Here is a 23941-nt window from a genome sequence, read left to right as displayed (position 1 = left end):
ACGGCAGAAAAAAGACCTGCACGGTCCATCCAGTCTGCCCAACAAGATAACTCATATTTGCTGCTTTTTGTGTATACCCTACTTTGATTTGTACCTATGCTCTTCAGGGCACAGACCGTATAAGTCTGCCCCGCACTATCCCCGCCTCCCAACCACCAGCCGCACCTCCCAACCACCGGCTCAGACCGTATAAATCTGCCCAGCACTATCCTCACCTCCCCAGCCCTGCCTCCCAACCCCGGCTCTGGCACAGACCGTACAAGTCTGTCCAGCACTATCCTCGCCTCCCCAGCTCTGCCTCCCAACCCCGGCTCTGGCACAGACCGTACAAGTCTGTCCAGCACTATCCTCGCCTCCCCAGCTCTGCCTCCCAACCCCGGCTCTGGCACAGACCGTACAAGTCTGTCCAGCACTATCCCCGCCTCCCAACCACCAGTCCTGCTTCCCACCACCGGCTCTGGCACAGACCGTATAAGTCTGCCCAGCACTATCCTCGCCTCCCCAGCTCTGCCTCCCAACCCCGGCTCTGGCACAGACCGTACAAGTCTGTCCAGCACTATCCCTGCCTCCCAACCACCAGCCCTACCTCTCAACCACTGGCTCTGGCGCAGACCGTATAAGTCTGCCCAGCACTATCCTCGCCTCCCCAGCTCTGCCTCCCAACCCCGGCTCTGGCACAGACCGTACAAGTCTGTCCAGCACTATCCCCGCCTCCCAACCACCAGTCCTGCTTCCCACCACCGGCTCTGGCACAGACCGTATAAGTCTGCCCAGCCCTATCCCCGCCTCCCAACCTCCAGCCCCGCCTCCCGATCTTGACTAAGCTCCTGAGGATCACTTAACCAATTAGCAGTCAACTGAAAACCGGCTATTTTGTGGGCATTCTTGGGGCAGAGTCAGCACTTGGCCAGGGTTCCTCAGGGGTCTGTAATGGGACCGCTGCTTTTTAACATATTTATAAATAATTTAGAACTGGGAGTAACTAGTGAGGTAATTAAATTTGCTGACGACACAAAGTTATTCAAAGTTGTTAAATCGCGAGAGGATTGTGAAAAATTACAAGAGGACCTTATGAGACTGGGGAGACTAAATGGCAGATGATGTTTAATGTGAGCAAGTGCAAAGTGATGCATGTGGGAAAGAGGAACCTGAACTATAGCTACGTAATGCAAGGTTCCACGTTAGGAGTGACCAAGAAAGGGATCTCGGCGTCATTGTTGATGATACATTAAAATGTTCTGCGGCGGCTAAGAAAGCAAATAGAATGTTAGGTATTATTAGGAAAGGAATGGAAAACAAAAATGAGGACGTTATAATGCCTTTGTATTAGTCCATGGTGCGACTGCACCTCGAATATTGTGTTCAGTTCTGGTCGCCGCATCTCAAAAAAGATATAGTGGAATTAGAAATGGTATAGAGAAGGGCGACGAAAATGATAAAGGGGATGGGACGACTTCCCTATGAGGAAAGGCTAAAGCGGCTAGGGCTCTTCAGCTTGGAGAAAAGGCGGCTGAGGGGAGATATGATACAGGTCTATAAAATAATGAGTGGAGTGGAACGGGTAGATGTGAACCATTTGTTTACTCTTTCCAAAAATACTAGGACTAGGGGACATGCGATGAATCTACAAAGTAGTAAATTTATTATGAATCGGAGAAATGTTTTCTTCACTCAACATGTAATTAAACTCTGGAATTTGTTGCCAGAGAATATTTATTTATTTATAACATTTGTATCCCACATTTTCCCACCTATTTGCAGGCTCAATGTGGCTTACATAATTCCATAAGAGGTGATTACCAGTTCTGGATAGGAGAAATACATAGTTGGGGTAAAGGGACAAATTAGGTTAGGTTACAAGAAAAAGTTCATCCTGTGATAAGAGCTAAAGGTAATAGGTTAAACTTCATTCATGACTAAGAAAGCTTGAACAATTAGGATCATGGTAAAGATGGTTATCTTAGCGGGGTTTAAAAGGGTCTGGACGGCTTCCTAAAGGAAAAGTCCATAGACTATTATTAAATTGACTTGGGAAAATCCACTGCTTATTTCTGGGATATGCATCATAAAATGTATTGAGCTTTTCTGGGATTTTGCCAGGTATTTGTGACCTGGATTGGCTACTGTTGGAAACAGGGTACTGGGCTTGATGGACCTTTGGTCTGTCCTAGTGTGGCAATACTTATGTACTTATATACTTAAGTGCCTATATTCAGCACTTAACCGGCCATGGTAACCACATAAAAGTCAGTCCTATCTTTATGCGGTAACCCATAGCCTTTTAAGTGCTGAATATTGCACTTACCTGGCTATGTGTTAGCTGGCTCCACAAACACGGAAATTCAATGCCGGTGGCTGGACACGGCCTGCCGTTGAATTTCTGGGTTTAACACTGGTGGCGGTCAGCAAAAATCTGATTGCTGCTGACTGAATATCGGGCCCCTACTGATAATGTATAATACATTTATAAGGAGCTTTAGGTAAAAAGAAGGCCCCAGCTGAACAACTTCCGGTCTAAATAATAGAATTTGCTTCCGTCTTTTCTGAGTTCCATGTGATATATCTGGAGAAAAACAAAATTGTCCTTTTCATAAATGGCTTCTCTTTAGATCTAAAATAATACTTAAGTAACTATTATCAAAAAACATCATCAATGTCCCACAAGAATTTCCAGAAATATCAGTCTCTTCTCTAGGCTCCAAAGAATTTGCTGTAATATCTCCATTAAGCAAAAGATCTCCATGTTTATATCCTGGTAAATAATATCCCCTCTTTATGGGGGGTATCAACTCTTCAGATATGTGTAAAACCTTCATAAATTTCTTAATGACTTCCCTAGGTGAAATTCTTGCAACTTGAAGAAAGCTCAAAAACCTTGCATTAGTACTTCTAATTAAATTTCCAAGAGTTTCCAGTTCAAATCGAACAGCAGTCATAGCCGAAAGGTTTCTTTCCCCCTTCTAACCTCAGACTGTTGGGTACTTCAAATAGTCCATTTGGGTTACATCCTCAGTTGGTGTCAGTCCCCTCCAAACTGTCCACCAAAAGCTTCAAAATTCAGCTCCCAGAAACAGGAAGTGCTCACAGAGGAACTCTTCGCTTTTAAAGGCATATACGGTAAAATCCATTCCACCAGGGGAAGAAGGGAAGGGATTCCAAGTACTTCCTCATGCCCAAAAAGATGTCTGCAAAGATTGTAACTAACAGTTTGTTGAAAATGTATCTTTTTCAGCTGAAGCATTAAGTTTAGATAACTGAAGATCATGTTGCATTAGTTTTTGTTCCAAATTCTTGATTTGAGAAGTCAAATTATTTATTACTGGAAGAATCATTTTAACGACATCTAAAATTGATAATCATATGGGGCCAATTCAGTAAATGGTGTTGAAAAATAGGCTATGGGAAAATCAGTGCTCATCATCACTATTCTATAAAAGGTGCTCTCACCTTTATTAGAATAGTGCTTAGCTTGGATTTCCGGGCCCAACTTGGGCACAAGGACTTAACACCAGTTGAAAACTGGTACACAAGTTGGGCATGGATTCCCAGAATTCTATAACACTGCGCACATCTTTTGAGAATGCCCTTGATCTGCCCATGGCCACACCCCCTTTTGAGTTACACATCATGGGATTTCAGTGCCCAGGCTTATAGGGTAGTGGGCAGCCAGATGTGTGCATAACACGTTATTGGTGCCAATTAACATTAATAATTGATAGCATCCAATTATTGATACTTATTGACTTGTTAATTAGGTTGCACATGCTTCCTGGATCACTCTCAAATCTGGGCGCCCTTTATAGAATCTGGGGGATTGAGCCCTAAGATATTTCTGCAGATTTTTACAATGTCTTAGGTAACTCCTATGTGGCAATGCCCAAATCAATATTCCTAAACCTCATTTCCAGTTTTGGTACTGGGAGGAATCCTAATTAGGACTCCTTCATCTTGGGGCTGCAAACCACCAACTGCACCAAAAAGCTGTTTTGCAGCATCCTTTCCTGGCACAGACTCCCACACCAGGCTCTTTTCATGTCAACAGTTACTCATGTTCCCTCCACCAATGATCACCACTGCAAACGATCCACAAGATCCAGCATGGTAAAAACCCAGCAGATTGTGAGGATAAAAAAATCTAAAGTCCAGTTTATTCACCACTAAAAAAATAAATATTTAAAAGCCATTTTTTTTATCAGATCCAGCTGAAAGACTTTATATTTGTCTTTTTAATATGAACTAGCTTTAGTCTGTTTGTCTCTTTATGAGTTCATTTTAGTTTATTCTTTAATGTTTTAAATCATGAATAGTAATGATCTGATGCATATTAAAACATTCTCAACAGATTTTAGCACCCTGTAGGGTAAATGCATTTTTAATAGTAATGCTATACAAGCCAAATGATTTTTTTACAAAATCTAATCTGGATCACAAGGCCGTTTTCAGTTCCATATTTTAGAAGTAGAAATGCACCCTGTGGTGTTTGGCTTTACTTGACATTTTTGGTTCCCAGACTGCATGGCACTTTCCAAATGAATGAATGATCAGTATTAGTATAATAACAAAAATAACACTATTGCATTAGCTTAAACTATGGCACAAGGAAGGCATGACTTGCCCAAGTTCAAAGAGAGAACCAGTGGTAGAAAGCATTTCAATTCGCATTCCAGGTTTGTAATTCTGTGCATAGTGTGATAAAGTCACATCCAGGATAGTTGGGTTAAGGCAGTTTCAGTCTGAACTACAAGTCCCAGAAGGGGGTGAGATGGAAAACCCGGACTGGACTCCTAGCTGCAATAAGGGAGGACATGGGTGCAAGCTAACAGGAGGTGTAGATTGGCTGCCACTAGGGGGAAAGAGAGATAGGAAACCCTGTGTGCAGGAGCTCCTCATTAGGCTCATGCTCAACTCAGCTGGTATGGGTGTGTAGAGAAGCTAATGAGTGGAGAATGATTGGTTGTGAAGGCAGAAGCCAGGGATTGATTAGGCAGGGGGGAAGGAGTCTCATCAGTTCAGGAGAGAGAAGGAGAGAAGTATTGGGCAGGCTGAAAATCCTTGGGCAGGGAGGTCCCTAAAGTACTGAAGCAAGCTGAGATTCCTTGGGTGAGAGGAAGTCCCAAAAGTATTGAATTCACTGATGCTGATGCAGGGGGAAACCCTTGGGTAGAAGGAGTCCCTAAAATATTGAACTCTCCTGAAGGTAAAGAGGATAGAAGGTAGAAACTGCTGCTTGGTGACTGAACTGAAAGAACTGTTTGTCTGGGGAATTGAATTACTGTTTATTGTGCACTGGATAAAGAGCCCAGACTGAGGCCTGTATTGAATCCTGGTATGTGCTATGCTGCTGTTGGAACTGTGTACTAGAAACCTGCATGGAATAAAAGTCCTTAAGATTGAAGTTACTGGTGGACATCTATTTATTCATTGTACCGGGAGCCTGTGGCTGGAGGAGATTGTTCTATCCTTGGCTGCACAAGAGAGGCGCCTGGTTACAATAGCCATGTGACTAACCAGTGTAAGTGAAGTTCTCTGAGGTGAAGGAGGACAATATGTCCTCATATCTGGGTGACGTCACCAACTGAGCCCTGCTGCAGTTGTTGCCCAGCATTCAGAAGATTCTTGAAGCTTTTGGCAGGCCTAACTACGCTTTCGCATGTGCCTTCCCGCCTGCCCAACTTGCACAGGACCTGCAGTTTGTTTCTTTCTGCAGAGCTGTGAAGACGAGTTATTGCTCGTCTCTGACCCGTAGTTCAAGTGCCTCATTTTTCTCCCTAACCTTCCTGCCGTATTCTCCCAAAAGCAATTGTCAATTGTAATTATACCTGGTGAGTAGAGAGAGAATAAGATATCTAATTGCTTTTCTAACCAAACGCAGCCTTGGGTGATTTATTTATTCCTAGGTATTGGTGGGTGGACCACCATATTGGGAGGGATAAATACACCCTAACCTTCCTGCCTTATTCTCTGTGAGTAGCACAGGACCAATTTCATTTTTAGAAATTTTTTTTCTTTTTTTTTTTTTGTTTTTGTTTTCCGTGGCTCATGATCGAGATTAAAAAAGAAAAAAAATTCACTTTTTGAAAATTGAGCAGTTTGATTTTACTTCGGCTGTTTTTCTGGACATGCCTCAGAAACCTTTCAGCATTTTCAAAGAGTACTGAAGGTGCGGTAAGACCGTGTCTGTGACACACACTCACAACAGGTGCGTGCCATGCCTTGGTCCTGCTCATCTGTCCTCTTACTCTAAATTCTGTGTTCAAACGGAAAAGAACACAGAGTCAAAAGGCCCAGTGCGAGAAATGTTTTGGCAGACTGAAGTCTGGTCCATCAACATTGGCCTCTGAAGCATCGACCCCAATGACATTAGGAGCTGCATTGATCACTGGAGATGCACCGGCATCGAGGAGGTCTCCACCTGCTTCGACATTGTACGTTGGTAATGCCTGCTCAAGCCAAGCATCATCAAAGACCAGGATTCTGTGTCATTCTCGTCTGCACCGAGGGATCCCGATATCCTGCATCAAGAGAAGGCGTAGAAGCATGGACATTGCTGCTCTTTGAAGCACCATGTTTGAACTGTTGGGACACCGGCATTGCCAGTACCTGAAAAGCGTTGGTGCTGTGAGGACTGTTTTCTCTCCATGGAAGCAGTGCCGATGCATCAGTCACCCCAATGCCGGATTTGGCTCCTCAGGCTGTCTCCACACCGACACTAGCCTACTTTTACTGATGTCTGCCCTCAAGGAGCGGCTCCTGGTCATGTTTCAGGAGGAGCCAAGGCTCAAGGGAGTCGGTACCAACTATGGTTCCACTCCAGCCCATCCTGGAGACCCATGCCTTATCTGTCAGGCGCTTATTGACGCCGGTGTCTCATCGAACATTGGAGCCGGCACTGACTGATGTTATGTTCCTTTCTAGCCCAGTGGGGGAGGAAGCGCCTCTGGTGTATCTTGGAGCTTTTGCCCAAAGCTTGATTGCTTGTCCAGTAGTCCAAGGCAAACACGAACTCGGACATCTCATAAGGAGTACTTTGCTGAGTCCAATATAAACCACTCCTGGGGTTTTGATGCACAGCCAGAAGACCTTTAGGAGCAGGGATCCCTTGGCCTATCTTCATACCCCTCTCGGCCACATGAAAAAAGCTCCCCCAGAGGAGCTATTTTTTGTCCACTTTTTGTGAGATGGCTGAAGCCATCCCATTTAAATTGGAAATCGAGGGTTTAGATGTTGGATCCAGGGCTGAGATGTTGAATATCCTTGATGATTCCTCTCCTAAGGAAGCTGTGACGGTGCCAGTGCACAACATCCTTAAGACTGTACAGATGAGAAATTGGGAGACCCCACTCTCTGTACAGGTTGTTCCAAAGAAGGCGGACTGTATGTTTAGAGATCAGAAAGCTCATCATTCCATGATGATCTAATCCACTCTCAAAAGAGCCAGAAGCTTGAGGACCCATGCCTCAGCTCCCCCAGGCATGGATGCTCACACTCTGGAGTCTTTTGGGAGGAAAGTGTTTCGAGGCTTGATGCTCATTTCCTGCATCCAGTCTGACCAGCTCTATATGAGCATCTACTTGAAGAACTTGATGCGCAATGTGCTGGATTTTGTGGACACTCTGCCTTCAGTGAAGACTGCAGAACTCCACCAGCTAGCAAATTAGGAGTGTAGAAAGCCCATAGCCTGGATAACTTTTGATGCTCTTGACGTGACGTCCAGACTTTCTGCCATAGGTATTGGGGTGCCAAACTTTCTGCCATAAGTATTGGGGTGCACAGACTGTCATGGCTGCATGTTCCAGACCTCTGACCAGCTCTATATGAGCATTTACTTGAAGAACTTGGTGCACAATGTGCTGGATTTTGTGGATACTCTGCCTTTAGTGAAGACCACAGAACTCCACCAGCTAGGAAGTCAGGAGTATCGAGAGCACATAGCCTGGATAACTTTTGATGCTCTTGACGTGACATTCAGACTTTTTTCCTTAGGTATTGGGGTGTGAAGACTGTCATAGCTGCATGTTCCAGACCTAGAATCAGTGGTTCAAGAAATGTTGGCAGAATTCCTTTGCCAAGGAGACAGCCTTTTTGGGGACAAGGTGGAAGAGGTTGCTGATTTCATTAAGAAACAGACTGACACCATGAAGTTTCTGTCTCAGCCCACTCCTTCTACATCCTCCACTTCTTGGAAAAAATTCAGCCTCCCCAACATGCAGGCCATCTGAGATTGGTACTTTTATGTTGGCTATGCTCTGCTGGAGCCAGTCAAAAGCTTGCCCCTTGCTTAGACTGGGGAGCTGGCTGGGATTTCAGGAATTTATACTGTTGAGAGCGGGAGCATTAGGCCGCAGATGAGAGCAAGACAAGGAAGTAGGAGTATTAGGAACCCGTCTGACTTCCACCCGAAAACTTCCAAGCAGTGGAGGATGTAGAAGGAGTGGGGTGAGACAGAAACTTCATGGTGTCAGTCTGTTTCTTAATGAAATCAGCAACCTCTTCCACCTTGTCCCCAAAAAGGCTGTCTCCTTGCCAAGGGAATTCTGCCAACATTTCTTGAACCACTGGTTCTAGGTCTGGAACATGCAGCTATACCTATAGTAAGCACTAATTGCAGGTGTAGAAGGTAGTCAAGCAGCAAACCTTTTCCATTTGAAAATATAACACCCCTTAGTGGAATCTTTCCTGGAAGCCAGCAGAACCTTAGAAACACCCCAGGGGAAGAAGGGAAAGGATTCTATTCCAAGTACTTCCTTATGCCCATAAAGACACAGAGATTTTGTCCCATCCTAGACCTAAGGGCTCTGAATAAATAATTGGTCAGAGAAAAGTTCAGGATTATTTCTGAATGTATCCGAATGTGGGTGTAAGCATCCTTTAAGTCCAGAGAGCATAGCCATCATTTTCCTGAATTATGGGAAGAAGGGTACCCAAAGTCACAGGAGGTATCTCGCATTTTGAGTAGGGAAACAACACCACCGGTACCACATTCTGCCATTTGACCTTCCCTTTGCTCCCAGAGTGTTTGCAAAATGTCTTGCAGTAATTGCAGCATCACTGTGTAGACTGGAAGTACGTGTGTTTCCCTATCTGAACGACTGGATGTTAGAGAGCACATCGAAGGAGGGTGCTCAAGAATCCATGCAGAAAACTATTCATGTGTTGGAGCTACTAGGGTTCGTAATCAATTAACCAAAGGCCTACCTCCTCCCAGTACAACGATTGGAGTACATTGGAGCCCTGCTAGACACTGTTCAAACTCAAGCATACTATCTTCAAGTAAGGGCAGAAGCGCTCATTTGCATTCGCTCAGCAGGTTCACAGCAGCCAGTAGTTCTCAGCTCGGCATATGTTGAGGTTGTAAGGCTACATGGCCTCCACTGTGCATGTCACACCTATGGCACGCCTCCATTTACGAGGTGCCCAGTGGAGTCTGGCTTCCCAGTGGTGTGGGGCCATGGGGAGTCTGAAGGCTGGCATCTTGGTAACTCCAGAGTTGGCAATCTCTTCTCTGATGTACAGTTCAAACCAATTTGACTCAGGAGCTTTCATTCTAAATTCCTCCTCTCCAGAAAATTCTGACCACAGATATGTCCAATCTGGAATGGGGTGTTCATGTAGATGTGCTTCAAACCAAAGGTCACTGGTCTGCTCAGGAGACTCAGCTTCACATCAGTTTGGAGCTGCAGACAATATGGAACACTAAAAGCTTTCAGAGGTCAGCTGTTAAACCAAATTGTTCTGATCCAAACAGACAATCAGGTTGCCTTGTACTATCTCGACAAGTTGGAGTGTACGGGTCCTACTTGCCAGGAAGCAGTCAGGATGTGGCAGTGGGCCACCAGCCATGGCATGGTATTCAAAGCCATGTACCTGGTGGGAAAAGAGAGCAAGCAGCCTATTGGACAGATTGAGCAGGGTGATATAAGTGCATGAGTGGTGTTTCAGTATGGATGTTGCCAGCAAGATCTGAGAGTGGGGCACACCCTTGGTGGTTCTCTTTGCCACTTATCTCAACAACAAAGTCTCTCAGTACTGCTCCAGACTCGTATCACATGGCAGGCTAGCATCAGATGCCTTCCTCCTCATTTGGGAGGAGGGCTTCTATGCATAATCTCTAATAGGGAAGACTCTACTGAAACTCAAGTAGGACCAGGCAGCCATTATCCTCATTATGCCTTATTGGCCAAGGCAGATTTGGTTTCCTCTTCTTCTGGAGTTGTCCTCCAAAGAACCTTGGAAATTGTTTTCCAACTATCATCATGCATAATGAGAGGTCTCTTCTCTAGTCCCTGGCCCTCATGGCTTTGATGTTGAGAGCATAGAATTTGCATCCGTTCAACTGCCTGGAGGTGTTTCCAAGGTTCTGCTGACTTCCAGGAAAGATTCCACTAAGAGGTGTTATATTTTCAAATGGAAGAGGTTTGCTGCTTGACTACCTTCTACAACTGCAGTTAGCGCTTACTATTACCATCTAGAGGGTAAGTAAGCCCTTCTCTGTACAGTCTCTAGTTGTTCGTTTTATGAGAGGTTTGCTTCTGACAAAATCCATCAAACTTCCCAGTGTGTCATGGGACCTCAACGTCATTCTCATCCAGCTGGTGAAAAAAAGCAGCCACTTGGTTCATGTCATCTGAAGTACCTAACCTGGAAACTTTTGTCTTTGAGGGCGGTCACTTCAGCTCACAGAGTCTATGGGCTGCAGGCCCTAGTAGCTGATCCACCACAACAGAGTAGTTCTCAACACACATTCTTAGTTCTTTCTTAAGGTAGTGTTGGAGTTCCATCTTAATCAGTCAGTCAGTTGTTCTGCCAACATTCTTCCCAAAACCCCATGCCCATTTTGGCGAAAGAACACTGTACACTATTGGGCTAGATGGATATTAGTCTGACCCAGTATGGCTGTTCTTAACTCATGGGCTGACGCTGGAGGGCATTGTAACAGCTTATAATGTCAGAGCCATAGCAATGTCAGTTGCCCACTTGAGATCCGCCTCCATTGAGGAGATTTGCAGAGCTGTGCAGTGGTCTTCAGTCCACACATTCACTACTGTCTGGAGCAGTATACCTGACACAATAGCCGGTTTGGTCAGGCAGTGCTGCATGATTTGTTTGGAGCCTAGAATCCAACTCCACCCACCTAGACCCATTCTTCTGTGTTCCAGGCTGCACTCTCACGTGTTATTAGTTCATATTGGTCTTGCTGTTGCAAGTCCCTATTGATCGTTGTTTGTTGTTTTCAATGAGCCTGATAGCTAGGGACTCCCAGACATAAGGACATACTGTCCTGCTTGTCCTTGGAAAAAGGGAAGCTTCTTACTTGTAGCAGATGTTTTCCGAGGACAAGAGATTCTTTGTTTTTTATCCAGCTGTGGGTCCCGCATGAGATAGGTAGGTGGGAAGGCAGACATGCATATGTGGTTGGGCCTGTCACTGTCAAAACCTTCAGGAATCTTCAGAACGCTGGGCAGGGGCCAAGCTGGGGCTTCGACGGTGATGTCGCCCAGATGTGAGAACATATGTCCTGCTGACCTCGGAGAACACCTACTGCAAGTGAGTAACTTTATTTTGGTATGATGCTATGCTACACCCCTGGCATATAAGATATCAGTAAAATTCCTGCCCAGGCCTAAGGTCTGTTTATGTCTATTTAAGATGTGCAAGGATTAAATTAATACAGTTTTGCAGATGATGCCAAAAGTCAAAGAAAGCACTAGCGAATGCTTAGTTTTATTTGTTGGTCTGCTCAGAGGATATGTTTGATGCAAGAGGCTGTTTTGACTTTATAGTATTGGCATATGGAAATACACATACTTTTCCAAAGAATCCAAGCCACAACAATCTGTAGGAGGAAGCAGATGTCCCTGTCGTCATCATATAACGATCCATGTGCTAGAGAGAGAGCAGTTAGTCACTTGCCTTCTAGTCTTTTCATTGTTCATATCCTAAGATATGATTAAGTTTATTTTTAATTCTAATTTTAAAGGCTAGAGCCTATTAACTAAAATTACATTGTTCAGACATGGAGTCGATTTCAACCTTTTTCTTAGCGGCATCTCTTCCGTGCATTGTTTCAGAAGAGACCAAACTAGAGAATGAAATTTTTAATGAACTCTCTATGCAGGTGATATGCATGTATAGCAAAACTTAAAACAGATGTCAGTGGGTTGGCCTTCTGACTAGGGCTCTAGAGCTATGTACTGCAGTCCAGAGGATCTGTGGTTAAATCTCCCATCCATCAAAGCCAGTCAGGCCTGGGAGGAGATAGAGACAGCGGTTACCTGGTAGCCCCTGCTAGCCAATGAACACACTGAGGTACCCCTCTGAGGAAGGCCCCTTTTCATTCCTGAGTCAGCTAGAATCTCCAGAATGCCTAAATATTCCACCTGGAGATTTCAAAAATGAGGGATATAAAGACAGGTGTAAAAAAAAAAAAGTGGAGAGGGGTCATTCATATGTGCTTACTGTGTTGCCACACTTCTTAGTCTGCAGTATTCTGTCTCCCTTGGCCTGCCACTTTAGTCCCTTTATGCTCTCATGCATTGGATCCTGTTCTTCCTAACTAGATTGTAGGCCAGTAGAACACTATTTCAGTCATGGTTCTCCAGGGCCACCACTAATTCTAAGTCCATTACAGCCTCTAGCTCTGGAACTTTATTTCCCATATTACTAGCTTTTCAGATGTTACCCTTTTCCCCCTTTTCTAAACACTGTTTAATGTTTTACTTACCAGAGGGCTTTTTACTTGTAAATGCTATGCAATACTTTCATTTAGAGAAGGGGAGCTTGCCAACAACATGGCACTGAAACAGTCACAGCAGTTGTCTGTGCAAGTGACTGTAGAGATGCAGCCCTCTACCTCTAAATCGTACTTAAGATCACTGAAACAACAATGAGCAGCACTTGCCTTTAACCCTTGTCTTCTTATCCTGTCCAAGGAGCTACTTTAATGCAGAAGAACTACTAACTCATCAAAGATACCAGCTTTCTGGCACTGTTGCCTCTTATTCCAGATTTTCTTTTTTTAATGTTGTCCTAAAATCTCACTCTTCAGTTGTTTGTCCAGCAGTAGTAGAATCCTGTTAATTCTTCTGCCTTCCCCAACCCAACAGAATGTTCCACACACACACATACAGTTAGGGAGAGAAGAAGTGAAGGCCACGCAAAGATGAGAAAATAGTATTTTTATTTACTTACCAAGCTAGAAAAACAGACTACAGTTCTTTTCTCATGAGAGAGTTACAACAAAGCTGCATACAGGTGCTATCTCTGAGTACTTCTCTAATTTTCTCCTGTCATTTCTCACCTTTTATACTTTTCTAACATTATACAGCTCTAGCAGTTTGTTAGCATTAGTTTCGACCATCTTGATCGTGATTACCTGGCAAAGCTAAAACAGCACCATCCTAATCAGCATGTTCCATTTCACCAGCAATCATTTATCTATGTTCCAGCTCTGATAACATAAAAAGGCCCTAAACTACATTCTTTAGTAAACGCCTTGCATGGAAAGTTACTTCATGTTATCTTTTCTACAAGCCTGTCAGCAAGCCTTGTCACATGAGCTTGTGAGCCTCTGGGTTACACAAAGGGCATGATTTTTAGGTCTGGCTGACAGCTTCAAGCCTCTGAACCTGTATATGACAGGGCCTAGTAAGGTAATTATATACAATCCCCACCTGGGATTTTGAGAGACTGGTCAGATCCTAGGATTTCTTGGCTTCATAATAAGGAAAATACAGAAGCATGATTATGAAATCTGTAAGAGGAATATCTCTTCAGGAATGACATATAAATCAGCCTTAAATCATGACTTATTTTCTTTCTACTTCTGATTAAATTATCTAACAAAATTGCTTTAACTGCTATAATTGCTAATATAACACTATTTTTTTCTCCTGGAGTTATCGTGTCAATTTATTCCTTTAATTCAGATTTTATCTTTTTTTTTTATATAGCCCCTCTTTTGTTCCTGTTTAGTTATTAAAAATATAACTGTGTATACTGAACAATTATGAAAGATCTCAGTTAATGAACACTGGCTGCAGATGAGAATAAAAGTGTCACACATGCCTGGTAATAGCTCATTCATAGCATAATGTTAGCAAACTCATAGGGCTTTCTCAGGGTCTACTTGTCAGACATCTGCCATGAAATAACTCATAAATGTTTTGCAGAAAGAATTCAGTTTTTTTAAGCAAAAATAATTATGAAATCCTCTAGTATTTTAAACAGCTTGCTCATCAATTTGGATTCCAAAATAAAAATGTCAAGAGTGCACGCTTCAGTCAGCAAGAGTAGAAGTGATTGGACACAACTTTTAACAGCCAATAAAGGCATGTAGCAGCAAAACCGACTAAGATAAAGGCATTCATTAAAATAAAATACTGTAGATTATTGTGTAATATATAGTTCAAAAAATTAGTGGTAGAAAAAGACTTGGATTTGATTCCCTATTCAGTTCAGCAGAGCTGGGGATGCAGAGTTCATAACCACTGAGTTAGTGGGAAGGGAGTCTCAGCCCTTACGCAATAGTAACACTTACTGGCCAGATTTAGGATGTACACATGCTGGGCTCGTGAGAGTGCTGCAGTTCATTGTAGCTGGCCAAGCTGTTTTTATTTTTTTTTGGGGGGGGGAAGGGGGGGGGGGTTATAAAAGTACAACAAAATCCCCAAGTAGTTATAAAACAACAGTGATGGTGCCATATCTCAATAGAGGCTTCCAATTCTGTCACAACTGGCCTAGTCCAAAAATACAGTAATTACATATATAATTTTGATTATTAACACCCATTTTCTAGTACACACAATACTTGCATTCCAAAGCAAAACCTTAATCATCCTTAAAGCAGAACGCAAAGAATGAATTTCCACAGTTCTTTATTAAGGGAAGAAGCTGAAAAGTTATATAACATATGTTTTGCCACTTTCTAGATCAAGAGGCTTGGATGATTAACTCAAGGATACTGAATCTTTAATCTGAATTGTGCACTGTTCTGTGACAGTTTTAATCTCATACAAATACAGTGACCAATTTGAAATACCATGAGTTTGAGTGGTGCACTCAGTAGAACAAGTGGTTCTCTCACTCCTTCAGAACTTTCAGTAGGGAATGCCTTTGCTTGAAAGCACATGTATAGCCCCCATTTCAGACAGGTTGTAGAAACAGAAATTGAGATGTGCAGGGTCATGGCATCTCAAGTAGACAATAACAATTGGGAAAAAATGGGCCCCCGTCCCTATGGGTTCTGTCTTCATCCCCACCCCATCCCCACAAGCCCCGTCTCCATCCCCACCCCGTCCCCACAAGCCCCGTCTCCATCCCCATTCCCACCCCATCCCCGTGGGCTCTGTTCTCATCTGCAGAAGCCTCAAACACTTATGATTTTAATATTTAAATCTTTTTATTACAGTATAAAAACGAACAACATGCTGTACAACCGTTGTGTATAAATTACAAATAGAAAACAATGAGCAGCTATAATAAACCTTCCAACCCCAACAATAGCTGACTTCTACTACCCCAAGGAATCCTAATCCACCCTGTTAAAACATCCAGGGGTACAAAATACAACCCATTCTGTATGCCCTAGAGGGGCGAAATATGTCCTATGAAGCACTGTTATGATTTTTTAATCTGTAGATGAATAAGACGTCATTAATAATCTCAGGATTCAATCTAGCCCTCCCGTCTTCCACAGTCCCTCCTGCAATAGAAGATGTCTTCTTAGAAGATGAGCTGGTAGCAGGATGTTCCGGATCCTCCATGCAAATTTTGCTAGCTGTAGCCAGCATGTTTGCTTGTCTTTCCAAAAAGTAAAAATATTGTCGTCTGCATCAATCAAACATAAATAACAGTCCGGTTCATTAACAGGCTTCAAAGTAGAAAGTGACACAGGGACAAAGTTTGTCCCCGTCCTCAGGGGCTCTGTCCCCAGCCCCGTCCCCACGCTATCCCCATAGTTACTGTAGGTCCCTGTGTCATTCTCTAATCTCAAGTTTCACCATTAGTTTGGAACAGGCCAAGAGGAATTACGAAAAAAAGATAGCATTAGAGGCAAAAAAACATAGTAAAAAAATTTTTCCGGTATATTAGAAGCAGGAAGCCGGCAAAAGAATCGGTTGGGCCGCTGGATGACCGAGGGGTAAAAGGGGCAATCAAGGAAGACAAAGACGTAGCGGAGAGATTGAATGAATTCTTTGCTTCGGTCTTCACCGAGGAAGATTTGGGTAGGATACCGGTGTCGGAAATGGTATTTCAAGCGGACGAGTCAGAGAAACTTACTAACTTCACGGTAAACCTGGAGGACATAATGGGGCAGTTCAGCAAACTAAAGAGTAGCAAATCTGGACCGGATGGTATTCATTCTAGAGTACTGATAGAACTGAAAAATTAGCTTGCGGAGCTACTGTTAGTGATATGCAATTTATCCTTAAAATTGAGCGTGGTACCAGAAGATTGGAGGGTGGCCAATGTAACGCCAGTTTTCAAAAAAGGTTTCCGGGGAGATCCAGGAAATTATAGACCGGTGAGTCTGATGTCGGTGCCGGGGAAAATGGTAGAGGCTATTATTTAAAACAAAATTACAGAGCACATCCAAGGACATGGATTACTGAGAACAAGTCAGCACGGCTTTTGTGGGGGGAAATCTTGCCTGACCAATTTACTTCAATTCTTTGAAGGAGTAAACAAACATGTGGACAAAGGGGAGCCGATTGATATTGTGTATCTGGATTTTCAAAAGGCGTTTGACAAGGTACCTCATGAAAGGCTACAGAGGAAACTGGAGGGTCATGGGATAGGAGGAAATGTCCTATTGTGGATTAAAAACTGGTTGAAGGATAGGAAACAGAGAGTGGGATTAAATGGGCAGTTTTCACAATGGAGAAGGGTAGCTAGTGGGGTTCCTCAGGGGTCTGTGCTAGGACCGCTGCTTTTTAATATATTTATAAATGATTTAGAGATGGGAGTAACTAGCGAGGTAATAAAATTTGCTGATGACACAAAGTTATTCAAAGTCGTTAACTCGCGACAGGATTGTGAAAAATTACAGAAGGAACTTACGAGACTGGGTGGCTAAATAGCAGAAGACGTTTAATGTGAGCAAGTGCAAAGTGATGCATGTGGGGAAAAAAGAACCCGAATTATAGCTACGTCATGCAAGGTTCCACGTTAGGAGTTACACACCAAGAAAGGGATCTGGGTGTCGTCGTCGATAATACACTGAAACCTTCTGCTCAGTGTGCTGCTGCAGCTAGGAAAGCGAATAGAATGTTGGGTATTAGGAAAGGTATGGAAAACAGGTGTGAGGATGTTATAATGCCGTTGTATCACTCCATGGTGCGACCGCACCTTGAGTATTGTGTTCAGTTCTGGTCGCCGCATCTCAAGAAAGATATAGTAGAATTAGAAAAGGTGCAGCGAAGGGCGACTAAAATGATAGCGGGGATGGGACAACTTCCCTATGAAGAAAGACTAAGGAGGCTAGGGACTTTCAGCTTGGAGAAGAGAAGGCTGAGGGGAGACATGATAGAGGTATATAAAATAATGAGTGGAGTGGAACAGGTGGATGTGAAGCGTCTGTTCACGCTTTCGAAAAATACTAGGACTAGGGGGCATGCGATGAAACTACAGTGTAGTAAATTTAAAACAAATCGGAGAAAATATTTCTTCACCTAATGCATAATTAAACTCAAATTCATTGCTGGAGAACGTGGTGAGAGCGGTTAGCTTGGCAGAGTTTAAAAAGGGGTTAGATGGTTTCCTAAAGGACAAGTCCATAAACCACTACTAAATGGACTTGGGAAAAATACACAATTCCAGGAATAACATGTATAGAATGTTTGTACGTTTGGGAAGCTCGCCAGGTGCCCTTGGCCTGGATTGGCCGCTGTCGTGGATGGGATGCTGGGCTCGATGGACCCTTGGTCTTTTCCCAGTGTGGCATTACTTATGCATATAGAGCCTGTACTAAACTACAAGAGAAATGGACATTTATGCATCAGGTGTGTGTAGCATACACATCCATATTTTAAAAAACATCAATGGGTTCAAAGCCAGCACATAATCAGTTATCTTTGCAACCTTGGAAACAGTGACCAGTTACTTTTGCCAGTTTGGCATTTGGGGGGGGGGGGGGGGGGGAGCGAGCAACCATCTCAATAACAGCTGTTTCCCAAGTTCTAAATGTGCTTAGTAGCAACTGTAAATACGGACATCGTTCTTTTAAGACATAGATGTTTAGTCCCCTTGTGCACTGGGGGATAAATGTCTGTGAACTTGTCATGCCCACTTGCTATTTGCATGCACTTGGGTTTGATATGTGCATATCATGGCTTTTTAAAATGGGGACTTAGACCTTTATACACATATCAAGTGCAAATAGGGCTTGTAAATGAGGGCCATAATCAATATCACTTTTAGCTCTAGATGTCTCACGTCCAAAGAACGGTTTGAGAGTCATTACTGACCAGTTTCAGAAACTAGCAGCAGAATCTGTTTAAAAAAAACAAACTGCTTGAAAGGACAACTTAGAGATGACACTGATGAGAATTTTGCTAAGAAACACAGCAAGAGTGTTCTACTATTACTACTATTTAACATTTCTAAAGCGCTACCAGGGTTGCGCAGCGCTGTACAATTAATAAAGAAGGACAGTCCCTGCTCAAAGGAGCTTACAATCTAAAGGACAAGAAGTGCAGTCAATCAAGATTGAGGCAGTCTAGATTTCCTGGATAGAGGTACAATGGTTAGGTGCCGAAAGCGACATTGAAGAGGTGGGCTTTGAGCAAGGATTTGAAGATGGGTAGGGAGGGGGCTTGGCATATGGGCTCAGGGAGTTTATTTCAAGCATAGGGAGAGGCGAGGCAGAAAGGGCAGAGCCTGGAGTTGGCGGTGGTGGGGAAGGGTACTGAGAGGAGGGATTTGTCCTGAGCGGAGGTTACGGTTAGGAGCGTAAGGGGAGATGAGGGTAGAGAGGTAAGGAGGGGCTGCAGACCGAGTGCATTTGTAGGTTAGTAGGAGAAGCTTGAACTGTATGCGGTACCTGATCGGAAGCCAGTGAAGTGACTTGAGGAGAGGGGTGCTATGAGCATATCGGTCTAGGCGGAAGATAAGATGGGCAGCAGAGTTCTGAACGGATTGAAGGGGGGATAGATGGTTACGTGGGAGGCCAGTGAGGAGTAGGTTGCAGTAGTCAAGGCGAGAGGTGATGAGAGTTCGGGTGGTGTGCTCAGAGAGGAAAGGTTTGCTGATGTTATAGAGAAAGAAGCGACAGGTCTTGGCTGTCTGCTGAATGTGGGCAGAGAAGGAGAGGGAGGAGTCGAAGATGACTCCGAGGTTGTGGGCAGATGAGATGGATGTACCTTATGGGATTAAAGATCCCTTTTTTTACAGCAATAAACCCAACAGTCATAAGTAAATGACACGTTTCTGTAGTCCTTATTTCTCTATCTGTTGGGAAAGACTGCTTTCATATGGTCAAAGTATCTACCTTGTCAGGATTTATGAGCATTTGAAAACAGAGATGCAAATTTTATACAAATCATATAGGTGGCCTAAAGGAGAGGAAGGAAATCTGGATATTTATGATATCTGTATTCTGACAATTTTATAACTAGGCCACAGTGATGCTGGTTTGGAGTTTTTTTTTTTTTTTCATGGGTCTTTCAGGAACAGTCAGGTACCATTTTTACTCAATAAAGAATACTTAAATACCAGCAGACCTATGCAAACACAAGGTAAGCGTCCTAACCCTAACTTGATTTCACGCACTAGAAATGTTTCCCATATTTTTTTTTCCACAGTAATATAGCCATTTTCCTTTCTCTTAATATTTTTTAGGTATGTTTCACCCAGGCTGTCTGCACAAGCACTCTGCACCTCATACAGCCCCATCACTCTAACAAGACACACACTGTACCATGCGTTTCACACCCAGTCCCAGAAGCGACATGCATAAGTTTACAAATAGAGGAAGGGAAAATGTGTCATTTTGTCACACTGAATAAGTATGTGCTTTTCAATTTATTTATTTGTCACTTTGGTTACATGAATGTACCAGACATACACAGTGACTGCTATATTCTGAGAAAGTGTCCAATAGTTGGAAGTAGTGGATTTCGGCTTTCACTCTTGTCTAGTAATTCAGATTGCTCATCACATATGTGATATTCTTTACAGCATTTGGCAAAAATTATTTTTTTACCATCTATTCTTCCAGCAACACAAATCCTCTGTCCTACATCACTTACATGATCATTTTCAAATCAGAGCCTTTATGGGTTTGTTTGTTTTTTAAATTAATTTATTTATTTTTACAGCTTCTCTTTCACACAAGGCTCACTTCTTATGGTAAAGTGTGGTGAAGAGCTGGCAGCTTGATTGTAATTCTTGAAGGTTACAGAAATCAGAGAAGGGATTGGAAGGGCACTTAAGAGATCATATAGTCCATCCCCTATCCTAAATCATCTTATACAGATGTCCGTCTCATCAGCTCTTGGAAATGAAGATGCTGCTACCATTATCTATCTGTTTCATCAGCACTAGCTTCTAGTGGCAGAATTAGATGAATTCTGCTAACAGGGGCCAGGGCTTGGCCTACTGCAGTAGGAGACAGCTTTTTTTTTTTTTTTCTTGTATTATTCTCCTGTTGAAAACTCCACCCCTTTTGTAATGACTGGCTCTGTTTTACATGCTGGACTCATAGCAGCCAACACTAAATAAACCTACCCTGAGAGGAAACACCAAAATGCAATAAAACTTTTCAGTCCACAACAAGGATTACAGATTCTCTGATGGCACACCATTTTCAACACGAGAGCTATTGTTATTGACATATAGAGCAGCATCTCTATACGCCTGCATGAGTTGTAGCCATCTAGCTTCAAAAATGCATCATGTAGGGAGGGCAGAGGAATGAGGACTGGAGGCAGTAACATCTAAGTCACAGTGCTGGTGTCTCCCCAGGTCAGCGTCAGTCCCGCTGATGTCATCTGGGTGGGACCGCATTAAGGAGATTTAAATGGGCAGAGGAGTGAGGTTTGGAGGCGGTAACATCTAAGTCACAGTGCTGATGTCAGCATTAAGGAGATTTAAATTGGCAGCTTGTGGAGGGCAGAGGAGTGACGTTTAGAGGTCATAACATCTAAATCACAGTGCTGGTATCTCCCAAGTCAGTGTTGAGCCTGCTGATGTCATCTGGGCGGGGCCACATGAAAGAGATTTATATCGGCAGCTTCCTGTGGCATGGTGGAGGAGCGAGAATTGGAGGTGGTAACATCTTAAGTCATAGCGCTGGTGTCTCCCAGGTCAATCCCACTGATGTCATCTGGGCAGCACTGCATTAAGGAGATTTAAATTGGCAGCTTCCTGCGCAGCAATGGCCAAAGGTGCACACCAGGCTCCTTGAGAGCCCCTTTGGAGCCCTGGCGGGCCTAGATACTTTACTGCGACCATCTGGAAGCAGTTCCAGTTTTCACTTTGGAACTGAGGTACTGTTATATGATTTTATTTGCAGTGGTTTTTCAGTGTGAACTATTAGGAAACAGAAAGCTAAGATCAAACATTTGACTTTCAGTACCCCCTCTGTTACTGGCCTCATTGAGCAACATCTTGTCATGATAGGTAAAGATATACCACCCTCCCCCTCTGGCAGTGAAGCAGATGTGTCTTTGAGTTCAGGTTGAGAGATTTTTCCCTCAACTAGCTGTTTCTTCCCTACCTTCGCCTGATGGGGATTTGTTCCAAGAAGGTTTTTCCCCTGGAGGGAGAACTTTGACATTGCAGCAGTCTTTAGCACAATCCTCTCAAATTCTACGTTTGAAAGCAGTGGTTTTTCCTGTGGAAGCTCCAGTTGAAGAGACTGGGACTTTGACGATTACATTATTGGGTGTTTGTTTCAATGCGTTTAACCACTTTCCAATGTTAAGAGGTCCAGTACAGCACTTCTGTGAATCTTCTAAGCAAGTAGTCTTCAAGGTGGAAGTTTTGGACACAAAAATTCAGCAAGTGTCGTCTGCTTGTATGAAGTTGGAAACTCAAGTGAATGTTGTGCAGCAAGTGGAAACATTGGGTATTAAAGATAGTTTGTTTGTGCATAAACAGTTGTAAAAGGATAAAAAAATCAGTTTAAGAGCTGCTGAGGTTTCTAAATTTTCTAGTATATCCATTATTATCCACTTTTGAGGAAATATGTCAAAGAAATTTTAAATGCTGTCAAATGCTGATAATACTATTTGCCAGCTAAAGTTCTCAAGGAAGCCCAGGATGATTTGGCTCCGGATGTATTGTCACAAGGGGCTAATGAGAGAGAAAATGTAACTGCCTTTTTGGAAACTTCCCAGGATGACATAACTTCTAGCTTCACTCTCCTGGTTCCTTTCCCTTCACTATCTTGAAGAATTAAGAAATATTCCTTTTCTGTGGAGCAAAAAGTCAGATTTTTCCTGATGTTTCTAGGGTTACCTAGTTAAGGCAGAAACAATTTCTTCTTTAAACCTAGGGCCTTAGCTCTGGGCGCAGCTTTTTTTCTTGAAAGTTCCCTCCAAATGTTTGATTACTTTTGCAACTGTTAAATATATTTATTTTCTTTGAGCCTGAGCAGCTAGAAAGATTTATAATAAATAGGGAAGCTAAATAAGTCATCTTGATAGGGTTTAGTGTTGGAAGTTCTCCAGGTTTTGTGACATTGTGGTCAGATTTCTGATTTGAATTATTTCTTATTCATTTTTCTCTGCCTCCAATGACGTGGTCTGGACTGTTTTCATTATCTTAAATTTCAGTTAAAAGAAAATGTGGAGTTCCTAAAGAATCTGTGGACCTGGCTGTAATGCTGCAAAGGCTTATTTACTTAGGTCAATTAGTCTTGTACCTTTGATGATTGTTGGATTAAAGCAAATATATAAATTAAAAAGTTCCTGCTGTTAATACGTTTAAGCAAACACCACCAATCTGAAACAGAAGGATTTTTTTATATATATATAGGTGTTTGAATTTGACACAATATAGGCTAACCAATGAAGCAGAACAAAAATGCCTGTGAATTCTAAAATCAGTGTGAAACAGATGTGTAATATAATCATGAAAGGTCCTTGGGAAAACATGTTAATTTTGTTTTTAAATAATTCAGGCCCAGAGCATCAGGTGGTCGATTAGCAATGCTGAGCAGGTTTTTCTGAGAGTATAACATTATGCTGGTTGTGTGGCTAATGGTATTAACAGAAGCACTGTTACAGTGTAATATACAGTGACAAACTGTACATTTAGTGTTCACCATATATGTTTTATAAGCCTGTTACAAAAAATAAAAAGGTGGGAAAATAAGCCAGGCTATCCAAAGAATGGAACCAAATTAATTTGGTTCCATTCTTTGGATAGCCTGGCTTATTTTCCCACCTTTTTATTTTTCGTTTCACGCCTCGTGGGATCTATTGAGTTCTCCACTGTTTGTGGATTCTCTTTAGATTATAAGCCTGTTATACTTTTGGGATTTAAAAAAAAGCATTCTTGGACTTAAATCAGAACACAGCAGTGCTCCTTGCAGTATGCTAAAACATTGTGCTTGTTAATTACATCAAAATGAATTATTTCTTTCTCCTCTCAGGTGTGGCCTATTTCCTGTTCATTTGGTGCAACCTTTGGTTATGTGGCTGGACTCATCACTGCACCTCTCTGGATATACTGGAATAGGAAGCAGCTCACATACAAGAGCAAATAAGTTTCACCAGAGACAGTTGCTTACAAGAACACTGTGCAGAGTATCCACATCCTTGTGAGGTGTTATTCCTCTGAAGAGATTGTTTATAGGCAACCACAGCCCAGTACAGCTGCAGTTTTAAATTATGTAACCCTGAGAGATTGTATTATTTTTTTGTAACTGATGTCCGCATCTCCCTCATCCCCGTATTCTATTTTGATGGGTTTCAGAATGGCGCTTAACAGTTTCCAA

At 42.8% G+C, this 23941-nt stretch overlaps 1 protein-coding gene across 1 annotated transcript in view; it reads left to right on the top strand.

Moving 5' to 3' along the window:
• The window catches only part of PIGF (phosphatidylinositol glycan anchor biosynthesis class F), an 81795-nt gene extending 58072 nt beyond the window's left edge, over positions 1 to 23723 (top strand). Inside the window, exon 6 of the mRNA XM_030195811.1 lies at positions 23597 to 23723. Coding sequence (XP_030051671.1) covers positions 23597 to 23710 — 114 coding nt within the window. The 3' untranslated portion in view covers positions 23711 to 23723. The remainder of the gene's footprint in view (positions 1 to 23596) is intronic.
• Positions 23724 to 23941: the final 218 nt, after the last annotated feature.

Source organism: Microcaecilia unicolor, chromosome 3 (genome assembly GCF_901765095.1).
Source record: "Microcaecilia unicolor chromosome 3, aMicUni1.1, whole genome shotgun sequence".
In the NCBI taxonomy this organism is placed as follows: Eukaryota; Metazoa; Chordata; class Amphibia; order Gymnophiona; family Siphonopidae; genus Microcaecilia; species Microcaecilia unicolor.
Note: the sequence above shows the minus strand (reverse complement) of the source record. Positions and strands in the feature narration are given on the sequence as shown.